This window comes from Mobula hypostoma, chromosome 10 (assembly GCF_963921235.1).
Source record: "Mobula hypostoma chromosome 10, sMobHyp1.1, whole genome shotgun sequence".
Taxonomy (NCBI): domain Eukaryota; kingdom Metazoa; phylum Chordata; class Chondrichthyes; order Myliobatiformes; family Myliobatidae; genus Mobula; species Mobula hypostoma.
The window spans coordinates 105,833,156-105,851,424 of NC_086106.1; the positions used below are offsets into that span (position 1 = coordinate 105,833,156).

The 18,269-nt window shown below is 40.0% G+C and overlaps 1 protein-coding gene across 2 annotated transcripts in view; it reads left to right on the top strand.

Moving 5' to 3' along the window:
• LOC134353093 (copper-transporting ATPase 1-like) overlaps nucleotides 1–18,269 on the top strand; it is a 130,515-nt gene that overhangs the window by 84,161 nt on the left and 28,085 nt on the right. For both annotated transcript variants that reach the window (XM_063060987.1, XM_063060986.1), the window contains exons 14-17: nucleotides 1,770–1,904; nucleotides 8,066–8,260; nucleotides 9,958–10,140; nucleotides 13,951–14,167. In XM_063060987.1, coding sequence (XP_062917057.1) covers nucleotides 1,770–1,904; nucleotides 8,066–8,260; nucleotides 9,958–10,140; nucleotides 13,951–14,167 — 730 coding nt within the window. The remainder of the gene's footprint in view (nucleotides 1–1,769; nucleotides 1,905–8,065; nucleotides 8,261–9,957; nucleotides 10,141–13,950; nucleotides 14,168–18,269) is intronic.

Genomic DNA, 18,269 nt, shown 5'->3' on the forward strand with positions numbered 1-18,269 from the left:
TTTTACTGTCTCCGAGAAGATTCCGGGAAGTTAGCACATACTCAGATATGCTTGATGCGAAGAAACTTCAGTGGAGCCGATGTTCAACTCCATTTTGCTGGTTAAAGCGTCTGTTAGTCGCTGAATAAAGCGTAGAGGAAAGTTGAGACATCAAGGCAAATGTGGAAGGGGAGTGCGAGTTCAGTGCTGGCTGCCTTCCTTTTGATCATTGCCAGAGAAGGAATCTTTGAGCAACCCATCGTGTGGCTCACTGTGGTGAGCAGATAGGCCTGTCTGCCTCATGTGGTGTCCCTCTCTTTCGATGAATATTGGTGATATCATGGTTCTGCATTTATGGATTGGACTATTGTGTTTATGGACTGTGGACTTTATTTTAGGACTTATAGTTTTCATTTTCTGTGTTTTTTTTAACCACCCTTCCTTTTCCGTTTTGTTATGCAGGGGAGGGTGTTTGGAGTTTGATGCTAGGTTTTTGTGTGGGGGAGGGTTTTTTTGGATGTCGATGTTCGTATTCCATTTTGTGCAGAGGAAGGGGGCGTTGGGGGTTGATAATCAGAATGCCGTTACTTTAAGTGTGGGCGGGGGGTGGTGGTGGGTTTGATGTTTCTCTCTGAACGACTTTCATGTTCTTTCTTTGTTTCATGGCTATCTGGAGAAGACAAATTTCATAGTTGTATATGGATACATGGTTTGATAATAAATGAACCTTTGAAAGTCAGTGGTTTCCAACACTCATTTTATTTTCCAAGCATTTCTAACAATTTTGTCCAGATTCTACCACTTGACTATACACTGGGAGCAACTTACAGTGGCCAATCAATGTACTGGTGTGTATCTTTGGAATGTGGGAGGAAACTGAAACACCTGGAGGAAACCCTTGTAATAACAAGAAGAACTTGCAAACTCCATACTTAAAGCACCAGAGGTCAGGACTGGAGCTGTGGAATAGTTGCTCTGTCAGCTTCCCAACTCTGCTACCCCACTTTTTTTCTAGGAAAGGGCTAAACAGTTTGGAAGGAGGGATGAGTGTCTTTTCAGATAATGAGGGAAATTGTAGAAATTTGTTTTTCTATGAATATAGAAGTATATTATCAGTTGAATTTAAAGCAGCAAAATTTTGCTGTTTAGAACAAAGCAGCAGGTTTTCAGTATTATGAGGCATTCATGTGTCATATTTCTAAGCCTCTGATTTGAAAGAATCTTCCTGGGATAATGCTTCTCTTTATAACTTGGTTGAATTCTTGGACTGAACACACCACCTCACTTTTCCACGTTAAATGAAAATAGGCAGAAAGATGCTCCCGTGGATTCTTGTAACAGCAAAATGTAGTGTTGAGTCAACTGAAATATGAAATTAATGTTTCATTTGCATGTTAAGTTAATTGCTTTAAACAATTCATCAGTTATTCTAAAATTGAAAAAAATTGCCTTTTAATAGATTTAATTTCTTCTCTCGCATCCTCCGGCAGAAAGTATTGCTGGCATTTGGAATTAGGCCAGGATTCTTATTTCCATTTATGAAAAGAAGGCACAAATGCTGGAAAATGCTTCATGTCATCTTGATGTTTATATTTTCAATATTGTCCCATATTTAGGTGTTCAAGCGAAATTAATTACACTCACGGAAGTTCTTTCCACAAGCATGGGAAGTGGTAGAATGGCTTTCTCTTTTTTTCCTGTGCCTACTAAGATTGCACTAGTTTCTGGATGTTTGCATGTCTAAATTAAAATTACAAGAGAATTCACAATTTGTAGTGTTTCTTTTCCAGGCCCCCATTCAACAGTTTGCAGATAAGTTGAGTGGATACTTTGTCCCATTCATCGTTGGAGTTTCTGTTCTTGCTTTGATTGCCTGGATTATCATTGGATTTCTCAATTTTGAACTCGTCGAAAAATACTTTCCTGTAAGTATGAGCATTAGCAGAAGAATAAGATGTTTAAAAAGATGGAAATGATCTGCTCATAGTGCACATCAGGATTCAACTAGGCAGTGTGGAAATTTATTGACTGTGATTCTAAGTAGCTGGTAATATCAACAGTGGTATACTGAGTTTCTGGAGGGACTGGTGGCCACATTTAGTTTCTACAGATGCTTGCAGGTGTATAGGTGGGTGACCTAGTACACAGGTGCTGATAGTTTTTCACCAATGTGTCTTTGGTACAGTAACAAGCATGACTTTAAATAAAAGTTAATTTGTGAGATTAATTAAATGTAACACTGATAGTAAAGTCAAAAAAGGGGTCCAAGCTGCTACAACATTTCAAATGACAACCTTTTAAATTACCCCTACTTTAAGGGACTGAAGTTTTATACTGGAAAAGGTTGGATTGTTCAACTTTGAACAAAGACATGCAAGTCTTATGGTTTTTTTAGATACATCAATGATATATTTTGAAATGACAGTTTAGGAACATTATTATTAAGATAGGGCGAGGAAACCATTTAATCCCATGATCCTCCATAGCCATTTAGTCAATTTGTGGGTGCTAAATGATCAAATTCCAAGTACTCGCTCTTGCCCTGTATCACGTGTTTTATGAATTTCATCTACATTGATTATACTTAGGAGAAACAGAAATCTGAGATTTAAGGTTGGCAATTGATTGGGAATCGTAAATTCTACCACCCTATGTGTGAAGTAGTTCCTAATTTTACACCTAAAAAGCTGACTCTTAATTTTAGACTTTGCTCCCTTACCCTGGATTTCCCAACCACTAGAAATAATCTCTCTGTCATGCTATCAGTTCCCAATTTGATGACTGGAGGCTTAGAAGAATGATTTATCACTAATGCTGTGACCTTTTTGTCTAAAGAGAGGAATCCCACCACTAAATGAACTTTCTAGAATATTATAGCTGGATACTGTGATGGTTGTTTTTTTTTCCTCAGACAGTTGTATCCATCTTTCAAACCAACCTAAATAAATTGCATCCATCTTACTTAAAACACAAAATCCAGAAATATTCGCCAATTTAGTTTTTGTTCTTCTCTTTTCCCATTCTGATGAAGGATCTTTGATCTTTATGTAAAGTTATTTAATAAGAAATTAGTGTTTATTAAAATATCATAACTGGAAGGTAAACATTTGGGTTTGTTTTGTTGGTGAGGCTGACCTTTTGCATGTCATCATATTCCTGGAAATTGTCTATTTACCTTATTATCTTTAGGATGACAAAAATACATTGATAAGCCCCTAAGGCATAGACTATGATCGAAGTCACCTGAGGGACACTGAAGCTGGTGATGTAGAAGTCTTTATTCATCAGCGCAAGCAGGCATTCTCGTGGAGGCATTCTTGGCTTAGCTCCAAAGACGTTAACTTTAGTCAACTTCATTTACCCCATCAGTGAAATATTTCCACAACCTCTGGACTCACTGCAAGGACTCTTCATCCCATGTTCTCAATATTTATTGCTTCTTTATTATTGTTATTATTTGTTTTTGTATCTGTACAGTTGTCTTTTGCACACCGGCTGAACGCCCAGGTTGGCATGGTCTTTCATTGATTCTATTATGCTTACTATTCTATGGATTTATTCAGTATGCCCGCAAAAAATATAATCTCAGGATTGCATATGGTGACATATATGTATTTTGATAATAAATTTACAATGTTGTGCCAACCATGTAACCTACTTTAGAGACTGCCAAGAATTTCCCTACTTCATAGCCCTCTATTTTTCAAAGCTCCATGTACCTATCTGAGTGTCTCTTAAAAGACTCTATTGTAACCACCTCCACCACCATCGCTGGCCATGCATTCCATGCACCCACCACTCACTGTGTGAAAAACTGACCTCTGCCCTACTTCCACACACCTTAAGATTATGCCCCCTCAAGTTAGCCATTTCAGCCCTAGGAAGAAGCCTCTGGCTATCCACATGATCAATGCCTTATCATCTTACACACCTTTATCAGGTCACCTCTCATCCTCTGTCACTCCAAGTTCACAACCTATTCTCATAAAACATGCTCTCCAATCCAGGCCACATCCTTGTAAATCTCCCTGCACTCTCTCTGTAGTATCCACATCCTTCCTGTAGTGAGGTGACCAGAACTGAACACAGTACTCCAAGTAGGGTCTAACATATAGCTGTAACATTACCTCATGGCTGTTGAACTCAATCCCACGGTTGATGAAGGCCATCACACCATATGCCTTCTTATCAATACTGTCAACCTGCACAGCAGCTTTGAGTGTCTTATGGACATGGACCCCAAGATCTTGCTGATCCTCCACACTGCCAAGAGTCTTACCATTAATATTCTGTTTTCAAATTTGACCTGCCAAAATGAACCACTTCACACTTATCTAGGTTAAACTCCACCTGCCACTTCTCAGCCCAGTTCTGCATCCTATCAATGTCCCGCTGTAACCTCTGACAATCCTCCAGACTATCCACAACACCCCCAACTTTTGTGTCATCAGCAAACTTACTAACCCACCCTTTTACTTCCTCATCCAAGTCATTTATAAAATTCAGAAAGAGGAGCAGTCCCAGAAGAGATCCCTGTGGAACACCACTGGTCACTGTCTTCCATGCAGAGTATGAACCATCTTCAACTCAGCAGGGGCTATCAGTAGTGACTCTGGGGGAAGGGGCACCAGCAATGTAATTGTATCAAGTCAACAGGTAACAGTTCACACTGCATGCCATGATGATGGCTAGAATAATCTGATGAGTCTTAGTCCCTTTGATCAAACTACAGGAGGGTTTGGGGTGGTCTTTATTTGAATAGCTCCAAGGACCTCATCCTGGTCTGAGCTTTTGATTGCTGACCGGACCACTCATTTGTTTCCACTCCCAGTCCAGGCTAGGGTGGCTGCCTTAGAGAGTTGTGTGCAATTCCTTCTCTTTCTTGGTCCGCCTTGCCATCAAGGTGACGGAACTTGATGTCTCTGCTGTAACTCAGATCTTTTCCCATCTATTTTCCTCAACATCTTTCTGTTCTGATCTATTCAACCAATCAGTTACCTCCCAGAACTAGCCTTCTTTACAAAGTATAGTTACTGTTATAATTTAAACTTTATTCACAGTTTGCTTACACAGACTCTTTGTGACTTCTGCATGCATGCTTCCGTTCTCTTTCATCTGTGGGTCTATTTCCATCAGGTGTGATGCTGCAGATTAGTGTTCGTCATTTAGATTCCCTGTAATGATACTGTTAATGGGTGGACTTGATCCCTTGTTCTGCTGTGAGGGCAACAAGACGGTGAGTCATCTGGTTTAACCTGAGTCCAGTGTTTGCAGTCCAGTGTGTACAGACTTGCTGGGTCTGTACACAAACGGAAGTGTCATTTATCAGAAGCACCACCCATGCTACCCACCTGGGAGTGAACCTTGCCTTTTTAGACAGCTCCCATACCATGACCTAGTATCACAGCTGTGGGAGGATTATCTCCACTGCCCGCCCCCCCCCCCGGCTCTCTCTGATCAGTATTGTGTTACTGTTGTTTTACTCGGTCCTTCAACACTTTAAGCTGGTCATAGAAGTCCTTTACAGAGGTCATTTTGTCCCTCTCAGTTCTAGGTTCGCCACAACCCGTAATCATCCCATAAATCAGTCAGTAATTCTTAGAGGCTAAGATCCTGGATGCGGTTTGGAGTTGCTTGAAATCTCGTCAAGATTCCTGGCAATACATCAACTCTTATCTTTCCTGCCTCTGTTGGGGCTTTAGCTGAGGCTGCTTTGATTGTTCAGTTCATCCTTTCTGCTAGTCCCGAGCTTTGAGGGTGATAGAGTACATGAAATTGTCGTCGAACCCCCAACAGCTTGCACGTTTCCTCACTTTCCCTGTGAAATGTGCTCCCTGATTCGAATCCATCTGGGCTGGGGTTCCCCACCTAGGGAAAGATTTCCTGAGCTAAAATCTGTGTCACTGTGCTGCCAGTACACTCTCTCATTTGGAAAGCCTCTAACTACAGGTGAAGTGATCCCTGATCACTAGACAGTAGCATTTCATTTGGATGTTTTCCCAGGGCCCCTCTGCCATGTCTGGTTTGCGAGCTGCATCTTTTTTTCCCCACTGGGGTTATACTGGGCACAAATGATACATCTGACAAAATTTCTCAACGTCCCTGCCTGTCCCTGGCCACCAGCAAGCCCGCTGGAGAGTCATGATCGTATTGTAGCTTACCTGGTACATCACCCCATGATATAACTTTAGCTGTATCTGCCTGATGCATGCTGGGGCTATAGCTACTCCTTCCCCATGTGTTCCTCCTTTGCTTCACCTCATCCCCACTTCTCCTTTGCCTCCATCCCCTTATAGTTTTATCAGACTGACTTTGGTAGGTTTTCCTTCTGTTGGCTTGTGTTCTTCTACTGCTCTATTTGCCCTTTGATCTGCCTACTCCTTTCGGCTCTTTACCATCTTTGAGCCTCTGCTTTAATCACTGCTACCTCTGCAGGATGGTGGGGTGGAGACATGTTTCTGCCAAAGGAGATGTGGGGCACTCTCCCTCCACTAGCAAAGTGTGGCACCTACTTAGCCCCCTGATGAGGGTTATGTGAAGCCATGGGAGCAGGTGGTGGATAGTCAAATCACAAGTCCTGGTTATTTGACCACTGGGGCCAGGCAGACAGTCTAGTCCATGTATACTGGTGCCCTTCCAAAGTGAAGGCAAATCGGTCCTGAGAGTCGGGAGCTAATGGCAGCCCCCCAGAATCCATTAGCAATATCTAGGACTGAATTTTCTGTGTGCTGAGGAGAGGCCATTAAGGACTGTAGCTGACAGATCACAATGGGGTGGCATCATGGTGTAGTCTTATTGAGTGCAGTGTAATCTGTGGTCAATTAGTCGGAGCCATCCGGCTTGTTTACTGGCCACATGGGTGAGTTGGTGATCAATTAAGTCGTCTTCAGTATATCCTATTGTTTCAATTCCTTTACTATACTTTGAGCAGCTACCAGTGTGTCAGCCTTTTTGGAATATTGTTTGTAGGGTTTGTGCAGTTCCCCTTCTGTATTAATTGGGTCTACTCTAACAGACTTGTTTGTGTCTGGCCCATACCCCTGGGAACTGCGGACAGTGTAGACCATACATACATACATACATACATACATACATACATAGCTTCCTTGCTCCAATCCCTGTTTGTCGGAGCTGCTGCAGCTATGTGAACTGCATTGTGAACCCTAGAGTCATTCATGTCCACTTACCCTGACTTGTCTATGTAATTTCTCCCTTTCCTGAATCCATTATGGCATCTGGCTCATTGCTTTGACAGACCCAGAAATGAACTGGGAGACGCACTCAACGGATTTGAAACTCCTGAGCACTTCCTCCATCTCAGATTTAAAATTGGCAATTGATGAACATTACCATTCCCAGAATGCATTTATACATGCGCAGGTGGATGTCAAAATGTTTCCTAACTTCATTTTTGAAATGTTCAGCTCTGGTATGCTATTTAGGACTGAAATGAAAACTTCACCAAAAGGGTGGTGGATTTTTGGAATTTTCTACCTGAGTGACTAGAGGTTCACTTGATAACGTCACTCAAACTGAGATTTATAGATATGTAGATATCAGAGAAGTGAAGGTATATGGGTAAAGGTGCAGGAAAATGATATTGTCATCAAAGATTAACTGTGATCCTGTTGAAGGTGGAGCAAGCTCGAGGACAAATGGCCTACTTCTGTTCTTATTTCTTTTGCTTTTATTCAAGGTCTTTTTTGTAAATTCAGGATTTTTAAAATATTGATTTCTTTTAAATTCAGATTTCTTAATCCCAAGTTCTTTTTCTAAATTCATCTTTTTTTTAAATTCAATTTTTAAAAAGTCAACTTTTTAAAATTCAGGTTGTTTATAATTCAGGCCATTTCTAATTTAGTTTATTTTTAATTCAGGCTTTTTAAAAAAAAATCAGGTTTTTATATAATTCGGACTTTAAAAATCCAGGTTATTTATTTATTTTTATTGTGACCATAATTTTTTTTTGCCCTACTGCCTCCACAGTACAGTAAATTTCACGACATATGTAATTGATAATAAACCAGATTTTGGTTCATACACACTAATCTGGACTGAATTTTTTGTTGCTTTATTTCATGCTTAGGGTTACAACAAAAGCTTGGCTCAATCTGAGGTGATCGTACGCTTTGCATTCCAAGCCTCTATCACTGTCCTTTGCATCGCATGCCCCTGTGCGTTGGGGTTGGCGACCCCCACTGCAGTAATGGTGGGGACTGGAGTAGGTGCACAGAATGGGATCCTAATTAAAGGAGGGGAGCCATTGGAGATGGCACACAAGGTAGGTGCGGTAACTGGCTGGCAAGTCCTTGCAAGCTGGCAATTCTCGTTCATACAAACTAACTATAACTGTTGAACTCTGCGATTCTGTTATTTTCTGCTCTTTGCAAACATGTTTGGGCAGATGAAATAAGTGTCCCATGAATTTCACCTGTTTATGTTCATAATCAACCACTGGTTAATAAGAGTGAATGAAGTGTAGGTGTAAAGCTGTTTTTAATATGCAGAACGATATGCCAAATTCTTGTCCAATGCCTCCAGTTTGTGAAACTTGTATTTCCCTGAAATATGTTTTGAAAACTAAGGCACATTTTTTAATAATAGAGAAGATGCATTTACTTAGAACCCTTTATATCCCTTTCAAGATATCAAGAATTTTACAACCAACAGAAATACTTTTTGAAGGTTGATCACATTAACACAGGAAAAAAGATCAGCAATCTGTTCAAAGTGTTTATTGAAGGGTAATATTAACAAGAACAAGGATAACTGTTTCCATGAGAAATATTTCCATAGAACCTTTTGCATCGATTTGATAATGGATATAGAGGATTGTTTCATCTGTTGCTGTCCTCTCTTGATAATACATTGGAAAGTCAGTCTGAATTTTTATGCTCATTCTTGTAGAAGGGTTCTCTAACCAGAATCTAATAAAACTCAATAGAGGTGTTCTTGATTCATTTTTTAAAAATACCATTCCATTGTAGATTTGTAATGATTTGATGTTTGATTTCATGCACCTCTTTCTTCTTTAATGACCCCCTTCTTTATCTCAAAATGCCCTAGTATAATGGCGTACTAAAAACTCCGTACTCCAAGTTTTTAATGAAGAACTTCATTCTTCTATCTGAAGATCAAGTAATTTCTAAGTAGACACTTCACATTGGACATTTCAGATTTAATTGGCAAAAGTCTGAGAGCAGTTTGACTTCATTTTAATCATAATTACTGTGTTTGCTTGGAACATGGAGAGGAGTAAATTCAGTTTATTTATAAACATGTCCTCAGTGTTCCAAAAGAAAAAATCGGTACTTAAAAATTAGCAGCGGGAGCAAGTCATATAGTTGCTCAAGCCGATGCCAATATTCAACATTCTTGGGCAATTCTTGACTCGCTTCCTTCCTTTAATATCCAGAAATTTACTTGACTAAATGGTGATTAAGCCATCTCATCCCTTTTTGGGAGGAGAAATTTCTCCCGATCTCGGTCCTAAATGTCTATCTCTTATTCTGAAACACCTCTAATTCCCCAATTTATAACATACCCCACTATTACAACCACAGTTCTGTTTGGTATCCAGAAAATAACACGGCACCGCTTCCAATTTTTTTTTCTCCCATTTTCTGTATCTTGGCTTTATCCCAACTGGTTATAATTCTCCATCATAATCTCAGTATCAGAATCAGGTGTATTATCACCGGCATGTGTCATGAAATTTGTTAACTTAGCAGCAGTAGGCCGTGTCGTTAATTTCTCCCCATTGTACTGATTGCATTAACCTCTTTTTTTCTGTTAATTGTAGTTTACTGTATCAACTTGTAGGCTGGTCTGGAATTGATATTATGCCAGCTCCATTGTTTGCAAAATCAAGATCAGATTCTTGGATTGGGTATTCTGAAATTTCATTCAGTTAAGTGGATTGTTTTGTGTGCTGACGTTAATGTTTCAGTCAATTAATAAGATTTTCATTTTATCCAGATTAACACAGTAGTTTTTGATAAAACTGGAACAATCACTCATGGAACTCCCAGAGTAATGAACTTGAAGATGCTGACAGAAATTAGCTACATATCTGAAATGAAGCTTTTGGCCATCATTGGCACAGCAGAAACGAACAGTGAGCATCCTTTGGGTGTAGCAGTAACCAAATATTGTAAACAGGTATGATCATTCCATCTAATTTATCTTCAAATGATTAGTAAAATTGCTATTTATTTTTTAATCAAAAAACAATCAGCGTAAGCTATCAATGGCAATATTGGGCTGGATTTTGTTTGGTAGAAAAATACCTTTTAAGCCAGGAATACATGGAGATGTGTGAGGATGGAGGTGGAAACTATGTTTCCTGAAAAAGATCATATTTCCTAGAATGGCAGGTCTCTTGAGAGCAGATGCAGGGGAGAGAGTGAAACTGAGAGAGGGAAATATGGCCCTGAAAGCAATGCCTAATTGCTGGAGCTCCCTCTAGTGATCTTTTATATTTGAAGAACTGCAGATCTCTCATGGAGTTGCCAACAATAGACTGGAGAAATTGCTATTTACCCTTTTTATTGTATTAGTTTGCTATGATGCTGAGTTTATTTAACAACTCAATAGACAAATTTTAATTGATGAGTATCTGAACAGTCCACTAACTCAACAATTTAGGAACAGCGTCTTCTCCTCTGCCATCTAATTTCTGAACGGACATTGAACTCGTGAACACTACCTCACTACTTTTTATTTCTATTTTTGCACTACTTATTTAATTTAACTATTTAATAAATACACACACACACACACACACTTATTGTAATTCACAGTTTTTTCCTCTGTTATTATGTATTGCATTGTATGGCTGCTGCAAAGCCTACAAATCTCACAACGTATGCCGGTGATATTAAACCTGATTCTGATTCTAAATTGTACACTCAGTGGCCACTTTATTAGGTATCTCCCATATCTAATAAATTGTCCACCAAGTGTATGTTTGTGGTCTTCTGCCGCTGTAGCCTATTCACTTCAAGGTGTGCTCTAATGCACACCACTCTTGTAATGCATACTATTTTGAGTTGCTGCCTTCTTCCTGTTTGCATGAACTAGTCTGACCATTCTCCTCTGACCTCTGTCATTCACAGGACATTTTCACCCACAGAACTGCCACTCACTGGATGTTTTTATTTTGCTTTTGCACTATTCTCTATAAACTATAGAGATTACTGTGCATGAAAATCCCAGGAGGTCACCATTTTCTGAAATACTCAATGCACCCCATCTGACACCAACAATCATTCCATGGTCAAAGTCACTTCGATTAAACTTCTTCCCCATTCTGATGTTTGCTCTGAACAACAACTGAACCTCTTGACCATATCTACATGCTTTTATGCATTCAGTTGCTGCCACATGATTGGCTGATTAGATATTTGCATTAACTTTCAAGTGTACAGGTATACTTAATAAGATGACCACTGAGTGTATATGCTCTATTGTTCAACAGCTGATTATAGACATCCGGGTTTTCTCTTCAAAATTTGACAAACCAGCAAGCATATCCTTTAAAAAGTGAAAAATAGTCAATGTCAGAAATATTCAGCAGGTCAGGCACCATCAGTGGAGAGAGAAACTTGAGTTAGTATTTATAGTCAACCTTTTGTCAGAACTCAGAAAAGTTGTAAACCAGCAAACTTCAGAGAAGGGGAGAAGTTAAAAGTACATAATGGAAGTCTGTGATTGGGTGGAGACCAAGTGGAAATGTTATTTTAAATTTTTTGTCTGTTGTGTGTGAAATATAACAATGCAGTGATTTTCACATGGATGAATGTATTCATGTTTGAGAATACACTAATCTCATAAGGAAATATTTGTACTGGAACTTGGAAACTTTGAAATTAGTGTTCATTCTTTTGCCTGCCACTATTTTTGTGCTTTGCCTATGAACTTTGCTTCTGTTATATATTCAAGAGCTAAATATTCTATAATGGCAAAAAAAAGATTAGATCAATTGCGATAACTAATTATAAGCTAATAGAGAATGTACAATTTTCTGCTTAAACATGCCACAGAGCAGGAGTGGTGTCCTGTGCTAATCCGATAACTCGTCCATTCCCTTTGCTGATGTGTATGTATTGTGATCATTTAGCATGGATGAGAATCTGAGTTTGCTCTGTAGAGAACTTTTGAAGATAAGATACTGTAGATACAGTCAAACAGATCATTGGCTGTACCTTTATGCTATCTGCTGTTTGTGTAATTACAATCAGATTGACTTCAGAGCCATAGTGCGGCACTACCTTGTTCTACGTGGCATAACTGAACGTGACTAAAGGCTGATTTATACTTGTGCGTCAAATGTACGCCGTAGGTACGGCGTAGCGACATACCTACTCTGTACTCTACACCGAACCCTACGCTGTAGCCTAACGCGCACCTCTCCCAAAATGTAACTACGCGTTGTGGCGACGCAGACCTCAAAAAGTATGTTTGGTCTGCTTGGTAGCATCGCATTTCCTGCTACACTGCAATAGCTTCCCATTGGGTGACTGAAGGGCAGGGAAGGAACTTTGGCTGCAATGCTTTCCATAAAGCTTTACAGACCTCTGAAATTATGGAGGACCCTGTGCTTGACGCCAGTTTGTAGCTAGCTGCTACAGCCTGTTGACTTCCAGCTGAAGCTGAAACTCGAATGGTAATGCCAGTCTCTGAGTATACTGTGCATACACTGATGCGAAATAAATGGTTGGAGACGATGAACCAGATCGTCAAATCTACCTGCCGACATCCGAAAATATTTGAAATACATTTCCTCGTCCATGTCTCTCAGTGGCCGGACAAGCACAGAAAATTCACCTTCCTTCAGTTTCAGTCGCGATTGTTTGAAGTTTGAGTTTCTTCGTGTTGAGTTTTAGCATGAGGAAACTCAACACAGTGGCATAGAAACCCCTGCCAACTAGCGTTTTGGCGGTGAATTGCAGAGTGACGCAGACACACCAACGCACAAGTGTGAATGCTCACAACAGCGTAGCCCACTTGCGTACGTGTGAATCAGCCTTAAGCAGTCACACGTTGTATGTGAGGCTTGAACTTTTCAGTTTTTATTTTTATTCAGTTTGGAGGGCGTATCATGTTTTATTGTTTTTTGTATTCTGCACAATTCAGAGTTGTCAGTGATTTAAAGAAAAGTTCAGTTTTTGTCTGAATTATTTCTTTAACAATATTTTTGTATTTGAGAATGCTTTTTGTTTCTCCTTCCATTTCTGGTGCATTTACTAATCAGGCCATGACCGTGCATCCCCATAAACATATGGATTGGTGATGTGGTCCATGTTGAGCAGTTTGAAATCCAAATGCTAAATTCTTAAAGCAAAATTAATGAAAAAAATGTAAGTTTAGCTTGGTCGACATTTATTGCTGACACAGTGATAGTAGGAAGGAAAAAATACAAAAAAAAATTTTCCAGGAAGGTTTTCTTTGAAGGATACAATTGAAGAATTAAGTTCCTATTCTTTATATATCATGTGTTTTATATGTAACTATTCCATAAATTTTGAACAGAGCTAGTTACAAAACAAGTTGATTAAGTCAAGCTACCTGAGCAATGTTCCCTCTAATTTGTAATGACCAGTATGCACAAAAATCTTATGCTTATGCAATTTTTTGCCCAATGCCAACAATATGAGCACTCTGAATTTTTAAATCTTCAATGGAAACAGCGTAAATAAGCCAGTTCTAGAATCTAGACAAGTCATTGCAAACACTTATTTAATAGGCCAATGAAGTGGAGGATGACAACCTTTAGTTGGCAATTTAAATTCCTTTGTGCTCTAGTAGCAAAAGATGGCTTAGAAGGAACATTGCAGCTGAGGTAGCCAGACACATGTAAAAGTGCCAATTGCCAAATTTCTGGCTGATTGATTTTTCATGAGGTTTCTTAATATTGTGCACTTATGATTGACAGCAGGAGTGGTGAGAAATTTATCTTTATCATTTTAGGAACTAGGTTCAGAAGTGCTTGGTTCATGTTCAGATTTTCAAGCAGTTCCTGGCTGCGGTATCACGTGCAAAGTCTCAAACATTGAACCTCTGTTAAAGAACAAGAACGTTGAAGTGACGGAGAACAATGCTCGGAACATGGTGCTAATACAGGTTGATGAGAAAAGTGGCGGTGATGCTTTAATGCACCCTCTCATCCAAGAATCCCAATCTGAAAGTAAGTAGCTGTTACAGTAGAACACACCATGTGATGCCCTGGTAATCATAAGACCATAAAACATAAGAGCAGAATTGGACCATTCAGCCCATCATTACTGATCCCGGATCCCACTCAATCCCATACGCCTGCCTTCTTGCCATATCCTTGATGCCCTGATGAAACGATCAACTTCTGCTTTAAATATACCTACGGACTTGGCCTCCACCGCAGTCTGTGGCAGAGCATTCCACAGAATTTACTACTCTCTGGCTAAAAAAATTCCTCCTTACGTCTGTTCTAAAAGGTTACCCCTCAAATTTGAGGCTGTGCACTCTAGTTCTGGATACCCCCACCATAGGAAGCATCCTCTCCATATCCACCCTGTCTAGTCATTTCAACCTATGGTAGATTTCACTGAGATCCCCACTCATTCTTCTAACTTCTAGTGAGTACAGGCCCAAAGCTGCTAAATGCTCCTCATATGTTAACCCTTTCATTCCCTAATCATCCTCGTGAACCTCCTTTACATTCTCTCCAATGACAACACATCCTTTCTTCAATATGGGGCCCAAAACTGTTGACAGCACTCCAAATGCAGCCTGACTAGTGCCTTATAAAGCCTCAGCATTATCTCCTTGCTTTTATATTCAATTCCCCTTGAAATAAATGCCAACTTTGCATCTGCCTTCTTTACCACAGACTGAAACTGTAAATTAATCTTATGGAAATCTTGCACAAGGACTCCCAAGTCCCCCTGCACCTCTGATGTTTGAACTTTCTCCCCATTTAGATGATAGTCTGCATTTTCGTTCCTTTTACCAAAATGCATTCTCGTACCTTTCCCAAAACTGTATTCTATCTGCCACTTTTTTTGCTCATTCTTCCAATTTGTCTAAGTCCTGCTGCAATTGCATTTCTTCCTCAGCATTACCTACCCCTCCACCTATCTTAATATCATCCGCAAACTTTGCCACAATTCCATTACCCAAATCATCGACAAACAATGTGAAAAGTAGTGGTCCCAATACTGATCCCTGAGGAACACCAGTAGTCACTGGCAGCCAACCAGAAAAGGCCCTTTTTATTTCCACTCGCTGCTTCCTGCCTGTCAGCCATTCTGCTATCCATGCCAGTATCTTTCCTGTAACACCATAGAATTTTATCTTGTTGAGCACCTTATCAAATGCCTTCTGAAAATACAAGTAAATGACATCCACTGCCTCTCCTTTGTCCATCCTGCTTGTTACTTCCGCAAAGAACTCTAACAGATTTGTCAGGCAAGATTTCCCTTTACAGAAATCATGCCAACTTTGTCTTATCATTGGTCTCCAAGTACCCAGAAACCTCATCCTTAATAATAGACTCCAACACTTCCCCAACCACCAAGGTTAGGCTAAATGGTCTATAATTTTCTTTCTTTTGCCTTCCTCCCTTCTTAAAGAATGAAGTGACATTTACAATCTTCCAGTCCTCCGGGACCATGACAGGATCATGTGATTCTTGAAAGATCATGACCAACGCATCCGTTATCTTTTCAGTAACCTCACTCAGGACTCTGGGATGTAGTCCATCTGGCCCAGGTGACTTACTCACTTTAATACCTTTGAGTTTGCCTAGCACTTTTTCCTTTTTAATAGCAATGGCACTTACTTCCTCTCCTTGACACTGATGCCCCTCTGGCACACTGCTGTTGTCTTCCACAGTGAAGACAATTTCAAAGCATCTATATAGTTCATCTGCCATTTCTTGTCCCCCATTACTACCTCACCAGTATCATTTTCCAGTGGTCCAGTATCAACTCTCAACTCCTTTTTACTCTTTATTTAATGAAAAAAAAAGACTTTTGATATCCTGCTTTATATTATTGGCTAGCTTGCCCTCATATTTCACCTTTTCCCTTCTTATAACTTTTTTTAGTTGCCTTTATTGGATTTCAAAAACTTCCCAGTCAACCAACCCCACTCAGTGTTACTACCTTATATGCCCTTTCCTTGAAATATAGAAACAGCCCTTAACTTCCCTTGTCAGCCTCAGTTGGCGTTTGAGAACTTCTTCCCCTATGGGACATATCAATCCTGCGCTATGTGAACTATTCCCAGAGACTTCACCCATCTCGGTTCTACCGTCATCCCTGCCAGTGTCCTCCTCCAATCCACCTGGGCAAACTCCTCTCTCATGCCCCTGTAATTCTCTTTATTCCATTGCGATACTGATACAAGTGAGTTGAATTCAATCATATTATGATCACTGCTTCCGAAGGGTTCCTTTACATGAAGCTCCCTAATAAGACGCCCAATCTAAGATAGCCTTTCTCCGAGTAGGCTCAAGCACAAGCTGCCCCAAGATGGCTTGAGATGGCTTTTTAGAGCAGTTCATCATTGAGTGGAGTTGGGGGACCATCTATACTGTTTGGGTGTTATGTAATTAACTGGAGGTGATTAGGGAGCTTAAGGTAAAGGATCCCTCAGGAGACAGGAAGCACAGTATGATTGAGTTCAACTTGAAATTTGACAGGGAGAAAATGAAGTCTGGCGTAGTAGTATTTCAGTGGAGTAAAGGAAATTGCAGTGGTATGAGAGAGGAGTTGGAAAAAGTAAATTGGAAGGAGATGCTGGCAGGGATGACAGCTGAGCAGCAATGGCTTGAGTTTCTGGGAAAAATGAGGAAGGTGCAGGATAGATGTATTCCAGAAACAAAGACATACTCAGATGGCAAAATAGTACAACCGTGGCTGACAAGGGAAGTCAAAGCTAATGTAAAAGCAAAAGAGAGGGCATACAAAAAAGCAAAAATTAGGGGGATGATAGAGGATTGGGAAGCTTTTAAAAACCTACAGAAAGCAACTAGAATAATTATTAGAAGGGAGAAGATGAAATATGAAAGCAAGCTAGCAAACAATATCTAGGTAGATAGAAAAAGTTTTTTCAAATATATAAAAAATGAGAGTGTATATAGTACCGCTAGAAAATGAATAATTTGCATCAGTGTTCACTATGGAAGACACTAGCAATGTGCCTGATGTTGAAGGGGGTGAGGAAAGGGAAGTGAGTGCAGTTACTAATATAAGGGAGAAGGTGCTCAAAAAGCTGAAAGACCTAAAGGTAAATAAGCCACCCGGACCAGATGAACCTGCACCCTAGGGTTCTGAAAGAGGTAGTGGTAGAGATTGTAGAGGCATTAGTATGATCTTTCAAGAATCATTGGACTCTGGCATGGTTCCAGAAGACTGGAAAATTACAAATATCACTCCACTCTTTTAAGAAAGGAGGGAGGCAGCAGAAAGGAAATTATGGACCAGTTAGTCTGACCTCAGTGGTTGGAGTCAATTGTTAAGGATGAGGTTATGGAGAACTTGGTGACACAGGACAAGGTAGGAGAAAATTAGCATGGTTTTCTTCAGAGAAAATCTTGTCTGATGAATCTGTTGGAATTCTTTGAGGAGATTACAAGTAGGATAGATAAAGGAGATGAAGTGGATGTTGTATACTTGGATTTTCAGAAGGCCTTTGACGTGCCACACGTGAGGCTTCTTACCAAGTTAAGAATCCATGGTATTACAGAGAAGTTACTAACATGGTTAGAGCATTGGCTGATTGGTAGAGGGCAGCAAATGGGAATAAATTTTCAGGTGGGCTGCCAGTTACTAGTGGTGTTCTATCGGAGTTGGTGTTGGGACTGCGTCTTTCTATGCAGTATATCAATGATTTAGATGATGGAATAGATTTGTTGCTAAGTTTACAGATAATACAAAGATTGGTGGAGGGACAGTTAGTGTTGAGGGAACAGGAAGGCTGCAGAAGGACGGTGACAGATTAGGAGAATGGGCAAGAAAGTGGCAAATGAAATACAATGTTGGAAAATGCATCGTCATGCACTTTGGTAAAAGAAATAAATGTGCAGACCATTTTCTAAATGGGGAGAAAATCCAAAAATCTGAGAAGCAAAGGGATTTGGGAGTCCTTGGGCAGAACTCCGTAAAGGTTAACTTGCTGGGAGAGTTGGTGATGAGGAAGACAAATGTAATGATAGCATTCATTTCAAGAAGTCTAGAATACAAGAGCAGGAATGTGTTGCTGAGGCTTTGTAAGGCACTGGTGAGGTCTCATCTTGGGTATTATGA